The following is a 12,744-nucleotide window of genomic DNA, read 5'->3' as shown; positions in this document are numbered from 1 at the left end:
GTAGAGTGGAAATACACGTGTTATTCAGTCTGATACAACAGTCCTGAAATGACTCCTCCCTTCATGAAGGGTTCGATGTTCTTTTTTATTTATTTTTTAGTCATTTTATACAGAGAGATGTCAAAATATTAGAAACACTTGTTACAGCACAATGCAATACAGTTCAGCAGCATCACAAACTGCACACTCCAACCTGACAGTACAGTTGTTGATGGGATTTATTGCTGGATGGTGCTAGTTTTAGCTTGTTGTATCTAATAAACTGGCACGTGTTATAATACCACTTGGGCTGATGATCATTTTAAGTTAATCTGACCATTATTTTTCTTTGTTTTTATCAGTTCATTATTTAGTCTGTTCAAAAATGTTCAAAAAATTGTCTGATATGGGCTGATATTGATTATTAGTAATCAAAGAGAGCAGAGAGGACCAAGGAGAATGATGATTAGTAAAATTTACTCAAGGAGCTCACTTAAGTGTAATTATCAAGGTCTTTACTTAAGTATTTCCATTTCCTGCTATTTCATACTTCCACTCTAGAGCATTTATTTGACAACGTTGCATTATGTAGAGTATACATGTTGGTACGTAGGTATGTATCACTTGCATATCACCAGTCACACTGCAGATAGAGAGAGGACTCTGCATCAGAGCCAAATTAGCACATTTTGAAAGTGATTTATTCTATCTGCAATCTGACAAAAAACAAAAATATCCCATTGATAGAGATAATTGCTGAATAATGGCTTTAATAATCGGCCAGGCCAAGAGTCAGTCTCTGTATTGTGAAAAATACTTCCGAGAGTCCCAAAGTGACGTCTTTAGGCGCTTCTTTTGTCCAGCCACCTGTTCGAAACCCAACGACTGTTCACTCACTGTCACTATTGATGAATTAAAGCAGAAAATCCCCACATTAAAGAAGCTGGAACCAGCAAATGTTGAAGATTTTAGAGCGTTAAAGCGTTATTGTTGCAGCTCTAAATACTATCATATATATATTTGTCCATATGTGAGTGTGTGTGTAGGTGTAAGGACAGGTCTTCACGTGTGCACATTCAGTCCCTCGTTGTGTAATCTGGGCCGCGCATGGCAGTCTACCTGGATGACTTCATGGTTGGGCCCTCCACAGATGAGGAGAAGCAGAAGCATTATGTTGGCCAAAAAGCACAGTGAGCAGGCTGAGGTCATAGCGAGATAGGGCTTGTGGAAACACTGATGCTCTCGCTAACATGACTGGCCTTGGAAACCACTCCCGCAGGAACCCCAAAAACAGGACAGTAAAATCACACTGGGCGGTCAGACAGGAGAGCGGACCAGCCGATGTTCAGCCAAATAAAGACCTGCTCTTTCCTCAGGTTTCCATTACAGCAGAGAGGACATGCAGGTGAAATGTGGATTTCCATCCAGGGAATGTGTTGCATAATGTATGCTAATGTTGTCCGGCTGGAAACCATCCTTTAACTTCCTTCCTATAAATGTATGAAAGACAGATGACCCGGCGCACAAGGACAGGAAGAGGCTTTTTTAGAGTTTGTGTCGGTCCTTCAGGGTATCTGTTTTTCCGCAGACACTGCCTTGTAAAAGACTTTACATACTTCCTTCAAAATGACATCATTTCATGGCTCATTGAGATGATGTCATCGCAACCTGTTGGGGAGAAGAGGTTTTGTTTCACTGTGCTCAATCTCGGTACTGTGAGTTACTGTGCCTAGCTGAAATCCAATGAAAATCCTCAAAGTGATTTTCATCATGTTGTTTACAGATGCCTGATTAGAACTGGACCGTATCATAATGTTCCTGAAGATGGGAAACGCTGATGGCTTACTGTACGTCATTACATTTCAGTGTTTTGTTTAATATCTACAGATGTTTTCAGTGTATTTCTGTTTGTGTCCGTGTGTTTGTTCCAGACGGAGTTAATGAAAGGAGCTCTGAAGGATTTGAATCTGAACCTTGTGGAAATGACTGATGAGAACGCCACACTGGATGGAGGGGACGTGCTCTTTACAGGTAATCCACAGCGTGTCCCTCCAATCACTGTAAACACGGTGATCACACATTGTGCCATTCTAAAAACAGCCTGCGTTCATCCACATATTGAGGTTTTGGTGATGATGGTAAACCGTTTAAAAAGCAGAGAGATAGCCGACGTGAGCCTCTGCAGTTCATAGAGATTTCTCTGAGATTCTTCTGGGAGAAGAGCGGCAGTGATACATTTCTGTGTTTCTGGATCCTTCACACAAACATTCCTCTGTGCGACCTCGATGACCCGGTGCTTCAGCACATTAAGCAGAATCTCCCTTGAAAAATAATCGGACGCGCAAATGTTTTGCGCTGCACCCACATGGCCTCCTGTCTGGCATCAGGTAATCAAAACGACGAGAGGCGGCGAGAGTCGAGAGCGCGGTGGCCTTTATTAGATCTTCTGTACGTTCTGCTGCAGTCATGCGGTGAGTTAAAATGTAGGACAGTGCCTTCTACACTGTGCAGGCCACTTGGAAAAAAGCATAGTACACTTAATTGGGTTTCTAGACTCTGGCTTTGTGCGCTCGTTCCTTCCAGCTGAAATGGGTTTCACATGGCAGGGTTAGAAACATTTCCTGTTGGCAGGGTGAGGGCTCAGCAGCTACATTAGGAGCCCATCCCTGAGCTGCTGCTGCCTCGCCAGGCAGTCAGGTCTCTGTGTGTTGGTGCCCCACCATGCTGACCACAGTTGGCCTTTCTCACAGGCATGAATAAAGAACACACTTTGGTGGCTGTAGTGTTCAGCTGCCGTCGCTGCGCAGGCTCTTCATGTTGCTGCTGTTCAAGCTTTTTAAACTTTTATCGCCGTAGACTTTAGAGGTGTAATAATAATGTATAGCATAATTATAATGTTAATGTACATATTTTACTTATGGATTCCACATATTGTTTCTAAAGCTTAAAGCCTCATATGTACAGTATCTGCTGATCATACTTTTGCTCAAATAAAGCTGTATTGCATTGACTTTGAGAGGCTCTATGTAACAATTAGTAGCAATTTACACATATGAATCACATGTATTGGCCATATGTGAGCAGATTGTAAGGTGACATGAAAAATGACACCTTCCCCCCGTCTCTCCCTGTTGACAGTAGAAGCCTGTGGACGATTTGTTCAAGTTGTTTAATGCTGCTGGACTGTGGCTTTTTTTTTTTCTCTGGTCAGATTTTTTCCGCAACAGTCCAAAGGATGTGACTGTACACACGTTCTTGAATGCCTCGTCTCAGTGCTGCTCTCCGCTCTGCTAACAGAGACCAACAGTAGCTAATGTTAGACTAGAAACAGAGTCAGCCAATATAAACAACCAGCTGATCAACACAGAAGTTCCACAGAGCACTTTTAAATAGAACTCGATGAGATCAATTAAATGAACTCTGATTTTTTCTTCAGGTCGAGAGTTCTTTGTGGGCCTTTCCAAACGGACCAATCAGAGAGGAGCAGAGATCCTGGCAGATGCCTTTAAGGTGAGTTTCAAAAAAGTGGCAACTAATATTGAAGTTAATTTTAAAGAGACCTTTTGCTTCATTTTTGAGAAACTTTAATGTACTTTAACCTGACACTGTAATCTAAAATTTAGGGGCAGTGCAACAAGCTGCAAACACAACACTGAGGTATTTATCATGCCAGTCAAGTCTAATATTTGCTCTCATTTTAGCTCAGATTTGGTTCAAATATATCAGACTCCTCAGCTGTAAAATACTCCCAGTGGGTAGGCATAACTTGGTCTGTCTACCATGGTGGATTCCAAGAGCTTTTTTTGCTGAGAACCTCTGTCAATGAAACTGAGGAGATCAGTGAGAGTGAACCAGAACGGTGATGTTGCAGACTTTAAAACTCTGTAAAACTTAGAGGAACTTAGTTATAATTCTTTTCGGTTGTGTTTGACCCATGGTTTATAAAAGAAAGTGATTAGAGTAGCTTTAAATATCAGGTGTTGTGCTTTTGTGTCTTTAAGGATATATACTAGCATATGAAACACTAGTTTTAAGACAAAAACACTGATAACTAAGTTCTAAAACTGTAAGCAAAGTGACTTGTGCTTCAAAATATGTGTGCTTACTTGGTCAATCATTATGATAATGTATTGAAACACCATGTGATCTGGGCACATTACTGCTGTATATGAGGATGGAGAATGGCTTTTTTATTCTTAAGTATCTTAAATGGTCTCCAGGCACAAGCCTGCTGCGAGCAATCAGACATCACAAACAAGAAAAAGGAAGAGAGAAAAATATTACATGTTATCAATCATAAAAGCTTTACCACCAGGAAGATAACAGCATCATCACTCCATTTATCTTGCTTCTCTCATTCTCTTCGAACTCCCCGTTCTCTCTGATTCCATTTCTGCCTCCATCCATCTCTGTCTCACTCCTCCCCCGCCTCGCTATCCATTATACTGTATATATACTGTATATAAAGAGAGATGAGGACTTTTGATCTCAGTGGGACTTTCCGGTAAAGTAAACTCAGAAATATCCGTCCTCCATCCATCCACCTCCATTTCCTCTTTCCCTGCATTCACTTAACTCTGTTGCTGGCTGTGGATGTGTGACTTCCAGTCAGTGTTGCTACAGTACATGAAAACATGAACTGTTGCCAGGGGTTATGGAAACCCTACCACACATCCTGATGCCTGTCCTGTTGTCAAAGGGAAATGGATGACAAAGATACAAAGTACCCTGTTGTTTTTGTAAGTTTGCTTGTTAGAAAAAAAGCTGTTTTGCCGAAGAGAGCTGATTTCAGATCACAACTGCCATGAACGTGACTATAACATTCAAAAAAAAAAAAAAACATTGTACGGAACACCAAGTTTCTGTGTTGGTATGTAGCACCACTGAAGCGCGGCACTCTGACATAATTGATCGATGGATGCAGCTGTAAAGAGTCCCAGTGGCAGTTAGTCATCAGTGCCCCGGTTCAGGCCTCAGCTGGCTCTGAGGCTTTTTTAATCAGCTATTGATGCAAACCTCTGCCACATCTGTACACAGTGATTATACAAGCAGCTGATGACACTGATTGAAAAGGTGATTTTGGAGGGAAAAGACCTCTCTTGTGAGTTACTTTATGACTATTAAATCTGCCCGTCTTTAAATCACTGCTGGCTGCTTTACTGAGTGTTGCCGTTGAGAACTGTGAGGAATAAACAAAGGATGTTTCTCCCAGTTCTTATCCATCACTGATGACTCCTGTTTGTAATCATCATTACCATCAGTCAATACCTTCGTCTTAAAAATTGCATTTAAAGCTCATTCTTCCACTTTGTAAGTAAATGCTGTCTTCTCTTGAATGACTTGGACTTAAATGAGTTTGACTGTTGGCTAATTTGTCACTTTGATGATTGAATTCTTTCATTATTGAGCCTCCGGTGAAGTCTTTTTTAAAACACAATTTAAAACACAAGAATGACAACTGATATTAGTCTGGTCTTTCTCGTCTTTTAAAGTAAACAAATGTGAAACAATCACTAACATCCCTCTCTTTAATAGGCTGTCAGATGACCTCACATCAGACAAAACCACTGATCCTATTGTCTAGAAGGAGCCTGATAAAGTGTACGACTTTGTGCCAAAGATTTATATTGTTGTCCAAAAACTATTAAAAGCTCATCAGTGACCCACCGGGTTCCTTCATCATGATGAATGTGGACACATGTTCACAGTCCTGCTGCTGTAAACACTCCCATGCATGCCAAACTGGCTGCTGAAATCTGTGTAATATCTACTCCTGCTTAGATGTTCAGTGTGGCACATTTACGGAGGTCTTTTGGCAGAAATGGAATGGTGTGTTCATTAGTGGATAATGACCTGAAACTAAAAACTGTTGATTTTTTGTTACCTTAGATTGAGCCTTTAATATCTCCAGAGAGAGAGCAGGTCCTCTTCCATGGGGTCCGCCTTCTCTCTGCAGTAGACATAAATACCACGCACTGGACCTTTTTGAATAACATTTGCTAAATACTACAAAGCCCAGATATTTAAAGTTTGTACTTAATTGTCAGAAAAAATGAGCACCACAGACTAGGCAGAAAGGTTACAATATTTCGAGACAAATGCACTGTTGCTTCTGGTCTTTTTTGTTTCACAAAGAGTAAAATATTGAGCCAACCTTGTCCTTAAAGTAGAAGTAAGTGTGTCAGCCTGAGCCGTCTCTTTGGAAGTCATTTATTTCACATTCTAAAGGTCGCATTTCTATGCCTTTTTTTTTTTTTTTTAATTATGAAACGGCTCAAAGTGCCAGCCCTCTTGATCCACGGAGAAATGCACGCAGCCCATATTCATAAACTGTGCCTTTAAACGAGCTGTTAGGACTTCAGTGAGGTTGTGATGTCACAGCTAGCCCCCAGCACGGTTGTAAAAACACCGGCTTTAAAGAGACAGGCGTTCCGGTAGAGGGTGAATACAGGCGCTGCAGCAATCATGAGGAATATGATATTTTGTGAACATTAAAAGCCGGTAAACTTCCGTTAAAACTATACATATCCAAGTAGACACCTGAGATATAAGTATGAGCCTGAAATTGAGCATGATAACGGGACCTCTTAAATGTTTTTTTTTTTTTTTCGTATAACATTTTTCACACAAAATCTAGCTCATTAAAAGCAACAAAAAATTTAAAATAAGTATCTTTGTTTTCACTTGAATGCTGACTGAATTAATGTCAAGCCTCAACACTGATGGAGATGATATCAGTATCCGAATGAAAAAATTTGTGTCCACCCTGATGTCATGTATCTCTGCCAGCCTGAGCTGGAGCAGATAAACACCTGTGACCACTGCAGCTACTGACTACTGAGTCATTTGACCTGCGAATGAATTTAACGATTGTCCAATTTAAGAGAAAAACAATGTGTTAGTGTTGCATTTGTACAGTGTGAAAGGGATATATTTCTCCATCTTCCAGTGTGCTCTGGCCTGATGTCGAAAGCCTCAACTGAGCTCAGCGATCACCACCCACATATGACTCACACATACGAAGGACATACTTCGCAAAATACCCCAAAAAGTGCTGAGACGACAGATTCAGGCTAACTGTGAGGATTTAGGCACGCAGCCTACAGACAGGGTCACAGGGTGGGTCACAAACACAGACTGATTCTATCTATCTTGTTTACTGTTATTGTAATGTGAAGGACTTTCATCCCGCAGACTCGTGTGTTGCTTTTGGATTTGCTCTGCAAGACCAAATCAAAAGAGAAAAGCCAGCAGACTCTCAAGTTCAGAGGCGAAGAGTTCAGCACATTACGGTAACCTGGCTGGCCTCGTTGCTGTGCCATCTGTATCTGATTTGAATTCCTCATTATGGATTCCTCTGTGTTTTCTGTTATCTTTGATAAGACAGGGCTAAATGACGCGTCTCCGACAAATGACACTCGGAAAAATCGCTTGAGCGTCCATTATTGTTTTTTCCGTTTTTTATCTGATTGATGCCTCCTGTTGCTGTTTTTTCCTTTCATTATCAAATTAAGGACCATTTTGTTGCCAGGTTTGTTTAGCACTCGGCAACTACGTGCAGATGTCGAAGCTCTTTTTCCTTGCAGAGGTTAGAGTAGATGGCGCTGTCAATTGAATGAGTTCCAGTAATATGGAGGCCAAATCGCCTCTCTTCTTCTCCCGCTCAATCCTAATTTTTGCCAATAAGGCCCAAACTTGGACCTCAGCAGTGAAGCTCAGTCTGCTATGCCTCCGGGTTAGTCAATAGGGTCTGTTCAGGTCATTACATGGCAGTGCATAAGCTTGTTAGTCCAGATAAAAAGCAACTCTGCCTCTCCCTCGATTCCCTGATGGATTTATGTTGATAAGGAGAAAAGTATGACTTCTAATTTTACACTGCAACAAAACGTCTCGCTCATGGTTAAGGGATGAAGAAAGTTCAGATTACATAATTCCCAGTTGTCCTCTTTGCATCTGCTAAACAAGCACCGAGGCAAGAGTTCAGGAAAACATCAAGAATGGGGTAATTTAGATTCTTTGTATGATGAACTGCCAAGCACTATTCTGTTCCTCAGCCACAATAACTTTCTCAGTGAATCACTGCGCTTTAATTGAGCTAATGGTGCAGTACAAATATTGACCCGAACAGCGTTAACATATACTTGAATGGAAAATGTCACAATTGAGTGTAACGATGGAAAATGTACACAATACTTCATAGGGTTTTATGAAGCTAAGAGCCATAAAAACCCATTCAAAACATATTATGTGATTAAATAAACACATGGATGTCAGTTGGAAGTTATTTCCTCAGGCCGAAACCAAAATTTATACGGTCATATAAATGTATTCACGTAGATTCAGGAAGGAAAGGCCTCAGAAAGTACGCCTCAGGTCTCGTATCCCCTCATAATTCAAATTACAGTTCGGTATCACTTCAGCGATTACAAATGTTGGCAGGACTCGACTCTGGCTTTGGCGGATCTCACAAGGCTCACGGTGTGTCCAACTGTCACACACTGTGAGTCTGTGTATCAAATGCTCAATCAGTCAACTTGAATGTAGGAATTTCTTCCAGACCAGTAAATCAAAATCAGAACAAAGTCAGTGGTAAAATGATGTTGTTTCAGGAGGATGAGCTAAGTTCTGGCTCTTCAGTTATGGACCAGAGGCTTTAACTCTTGCTGGTATTTTAATGAAGGGATCAGTCAGCTGTCCTCTATATCATACTGCAGAGATCATCCTACATTGTGGTAATATGGGCTATTTATCAATTAGTTTGGATGGAATTGGTGGCTGAGATTTAAAGGTTGTGAAAACTAGTATTTCCTTAATCAGTGTCTCACTATGGATGATGGTATCCTACGTGAACGCACATTTTCTGCCATAGTTATAAAAGACTTTTGTCATTTAACATGAGAAGTTTCCCTATCGGTGTTTTTAGTAGAGTTTAGTGACATTTCAAACAAAATGTGAAGAAGGTCATCGTGTCCTGATAGTTAAATATGATCAAACCGCATCCATACATTTCCGATCAGGGACGTTTTTGTTTTAGCAGTCTTTAAATTTTAATGTTGCTTAATTAGCTGGGAATGTTTGATATTATAGAGAATTACTTACAAATAATTACTCTCCAAGGTGTATTCCACAATGGGAATACAACAAATATACAAACATGTAAGCCCAGCCCCTTAAACACAGGACATAATAAACGAAAAGTACATCTACATCCATTAATGGCAAACCATAAAGAATAGTCTGATGAATTTATCTATCATATAGTTCCTTTCTCCTCCCTTTCACATGCTTCAGAAAAATATTTCTAAAAAAATGCAAAAACATGAGCCCTGAGGTGTTCAATTATAACTGCATTCTCTGTACCATCAAATCTAAGACAGGAACATGAGCTTTTTTATATTTTATATTTTTATATTTGCCATAAATGATGAAGGACATTATAAAATAGAAATTGTTTTTGTTCTCCCCCTCATATAGCTCCCGGTATTCACAGATTGTTTCATCTTCAGTCACACCTCTGTATTTTCCCGGTTCAAAATGTAGTGGTGGTGTACCACATGATATCTGTGCCCACAGTGATCACTACATTTTTAGGCAAATTATACTTGAAGTATTTTTCACATGTGATAAACAAAACAATAGCGTGCCTTCTGCCCATCATTGTGTGAATGCGGCCTGGAATTGTTACGTAAACTCCTTATGTGACCGGTTGTTTTGTAAGACCAGGTATGTAACATCCTGACGAGAGAGCCTCTCACGTCAGGCTCCTACAAGCCGCTCTGTAATATCCTCCTGAGCCCAGGGCTCGCTAACATCAGCTCCCAGACACTCCTGCTGCCTCTGTTCTGCCCCTCAGCTGGCCACCGCTTCATTTTAAAGGCCACCCAGTTTAATGGCATGGCATGAACCACTACAATGCTGTTTGAATTTATTAGAAAACCAAAACGTCATTTCACTTACAATCCAGTTTTCAATGTAAAATACAAATTATCCAAATATGATGGTTTGATAATCCTTTTTTACACACTATAATTCAATAATTCCACATAGACAATATATCTTTTGTTTAACCAGGTTGATTATTGTAAATGTATGCTTATTCTTGTATAAAGGATCTTCCCGCATGGGCTCAAGAGCACTTTGCACAACTGTTAAACACAGTTTGTTTGTACACGACTGCATTCTGTTATTATTTTTATGTTGTAAACAGCGTCCCAATGGACAAAGGGGACAAAGGACGACTTTCATTGAGCTCTCACAGCAATCCGGTCCCACCTTTATTAGGATAATCTTATTAGATTCAATTTCTGATATTTGCTCTGTGGTTCACAATGTTGCCTCACAGCAAGAAGGTCCTGGGTTTGGATCCTTTTCTATGTGGAGTTAACATGTTTTTCTCATGCCTGTGCTGGTTTCCTCCTGGTACTCTTGTTTTCTCCACCATCAAAGCCCTTGACCGAGGCACTGGCTCAGAATGTGGAGCTGGGTGCTTTAAATTGGCTGGCCACTGCTCCCTCAGGATGGGTTAAATGCAGCAAACCAGTTTTACTATATTGTTTGTTGTTGTTCTTCTCCTTTTTCTGCTTCTTCTGTACATACAATTATAATTGCAGGGAAACCCCATCTGTAAAGACGCCCTCAGTGTTGACACCACATACCCAAAGTGATTTCCTGCTCCATGAGCTTCCATCAGCTCGCCCTTTCCCATCTTTAGGAAGCTCATCATCTCTCATCATGTTTTTTTTTTTAGCTTCACATAACCTTGTTGTGTTTTGCAGGACTATGCCGTGTCTACTGTGCCAGTGCTGGAGGGGCTGCACCTGAAAAGTTTCTGCAGCATGGGAGGACCAGGCCTCATTGTCATTGGCTCCAGTGAACCGGCACAGAAAACCCTCAAAGTATGGACGTGTGTGTATGTGTGTGTGTGTATGTGTGTGTGTGTGTGTGTTGTACATGCAATAAGTGCATCATCTGTTGCATTGCCCCCCAACCCCAGCTGTTGTCATGGAAACCAGTAAATCAATATACAACCATTGTTTGTATAACTGTGATGCACGTTGACGCAGCCGAGTCCTTCCGCCGCCCCTCCCATTCTGCAAAGTATTCAGCAAGAATAACACTACAAGACAGGACATCACACGTGTTGATTCAGAGCAGACTCACTGATTTACAGCTTGGCTGCTGCTTCCCACTTCAAGCGCACAGAAACCACCTGTCACCTTAATCCCTGCTCATTAATTCATATTCTCGGCTAATCTGAGGGGATTGCCCCGGGCACTCTCGCTCCAGCTTCAATTACGAAGGTGTTGTCCCTCCATCCAACAGCTTGAGCTCATTACCACATAAGAGGAATCGATTGAGCTCCATCACAGCGGCAAGGGCCCTCAGAAAGTAAACCCAGGGGATGCTGAAGGACTCAACACGAACAGGAGGGGAGTGGACACCCTGACAGAGACAGATTGATCCTTCTCGCATGGAGAGCCACAAATATCAGCTCATCCCTCTGAGGGTATTATCCCTGAAAGTCCCAAACATCAACCCATGAGACAGTATGTGAACTTTCTGAAAGGGGCATACAGTGTTTGCACAGCATAAAAACATAAGTTTAATTACATAAGTAAGAAGCACGGACACCCTTGGCCTCGGCATATCTTTTTTGGCAGGGCTTTCACGTGCCTCTTGGTGTAATACCCCCCTCTACTGGCCCGGAGACACAAGGTTATCTTAAGTCAAGTACAAGTGAGTCTCAGGGGCAGTTAAAAGCAGACCATCATACAGCACATCCTAATGAGGTGAAGCACTCGAGAGCTGCACAAGGTCAGGACTTGTTGGTTTTGCGAGCGTGTTTTGCTTCGCCGGATTCGATACACAAGAACTCAGGAATCTGCACAAACACACGCGCTAATTGATTTTATATTCCAGCGTCGACTCATTAAGATTCCTGCCTGTTTGATCACCCCAGTAATTAGCTACCGGAGCGAGGAGTGGCCGCGAGCGAGACTTAATGACAGGCTGCTCGCTTTCTAATTACGGCTTACGTCACCCCTCTCTTGCAGCAATTAGCTCCTGTTTTAAAGGACTTTTAACGACCCTGGATTTGTAATTAGGTAATGTTCTCTTTGTGGGGGGAGTGAGATCTCATGAATGCCGTTTTAATGAATTCAAAGTGCTTGTTTTGGATGAGGCTCCTTGTCTGTGTACCCTTGGACAAAGACACTGTGTACAAATTAAAGTTGGAGCCCGGCTAATTCGGTTTGTCTTCAGGGAGCTAAATATTGCTGCCGTAGAATATTCACTTGACAAGAGAGGAGGACCAGACCTGTTTGCCGCATGTGTTTGGACTAAAAGATTTATAATTGGGGATCAAGGCTATTCATTTTTGCACTTTTGGCTCTGTCTATATCAGGGTCTGTTTAAACAATAACTCCCAGTGCTCAGCATGTGTGTACGTGCAGGCCAGGTGTCGTCTCCTGTCTGTGTTTAGCTCTCTCGAGGATGAGAATACACGCTGACCGGATGGATTTCGTCATCCATCTGCCGCTGTCACTGCCAAGCTTCACTCATGAAGTCATCATCTCGAAATACCGCCTACCGTCAGACGCCGGAGCAGCACCCACTCCCTGTTCGCTCACACACTGCCCCCTCCCTGTAGCGGACTCGTGGGCAGCGCTCTGGCTCTCCAGTCAGCCCGTTTGATCCATGAGGTCATTACTCTCCACTTGGTCGGCCAGGGTTTGATCTTCACCTCAAGGTTGTTTACACACTTGA

The 12,744-nt window shown here is 41.8% G+C and overlaps 1 protein-coding gene across 4 annotated transcripts in view; it reads left to right on the top strand.

The window, feature by feature from the left end:
* The window catches only part of ddah1 (dimethylarginine dimethylaminohydrolase 1), an 87,498-nt gene that overhangs the window by 62,317 nt on the left and 12,437 nt on the right, over positions 1–12,744 (top strand). For all 4 annotated transcript variants that reach the window (XM_037114507.1, XM_037114505.1, XM_037114504.1 and 1 more), the window contains 3 exons: positions 1,911–2,010; positions 3,416–3,489; positions 10,755–10,874. In XM_037114507.1, coding sequence (XP_036970402.1) covers positions 1,920–2,010; positions 3,416–3,489; positions 10,755–10,874 — 285 coding nt within the window. In that variant the 5' untranslated portion in view covers positions 1,911–1,919. The remainder of the gene's footprint in view (positions 1–1,910; positions 2,011–3,415; positions 3,490–10,754; positions 10,875–12,744) is intronic.

The sequence above is a fragment of the Acanthopagrus latus genome, chromosome 11, assembly GCF_904848185.1.
Source record: "Acanthopagrus latus isolate v.2019 chromosome 11, fAcaLat1.1, whole genome shotgun sequence".
Taxonomy (NCBI): domain Eukaryota; kingdom Metazoa; phylum Chordata; class Actinopteri; order Spariformes; family Sparidae; genus Acanthopagrus; species Acanthopagrus latus.
Note: the sequence above shows the minus strand (reverse complement) of the source record. Positions and strands in the feature narration are given on the sequence as shown.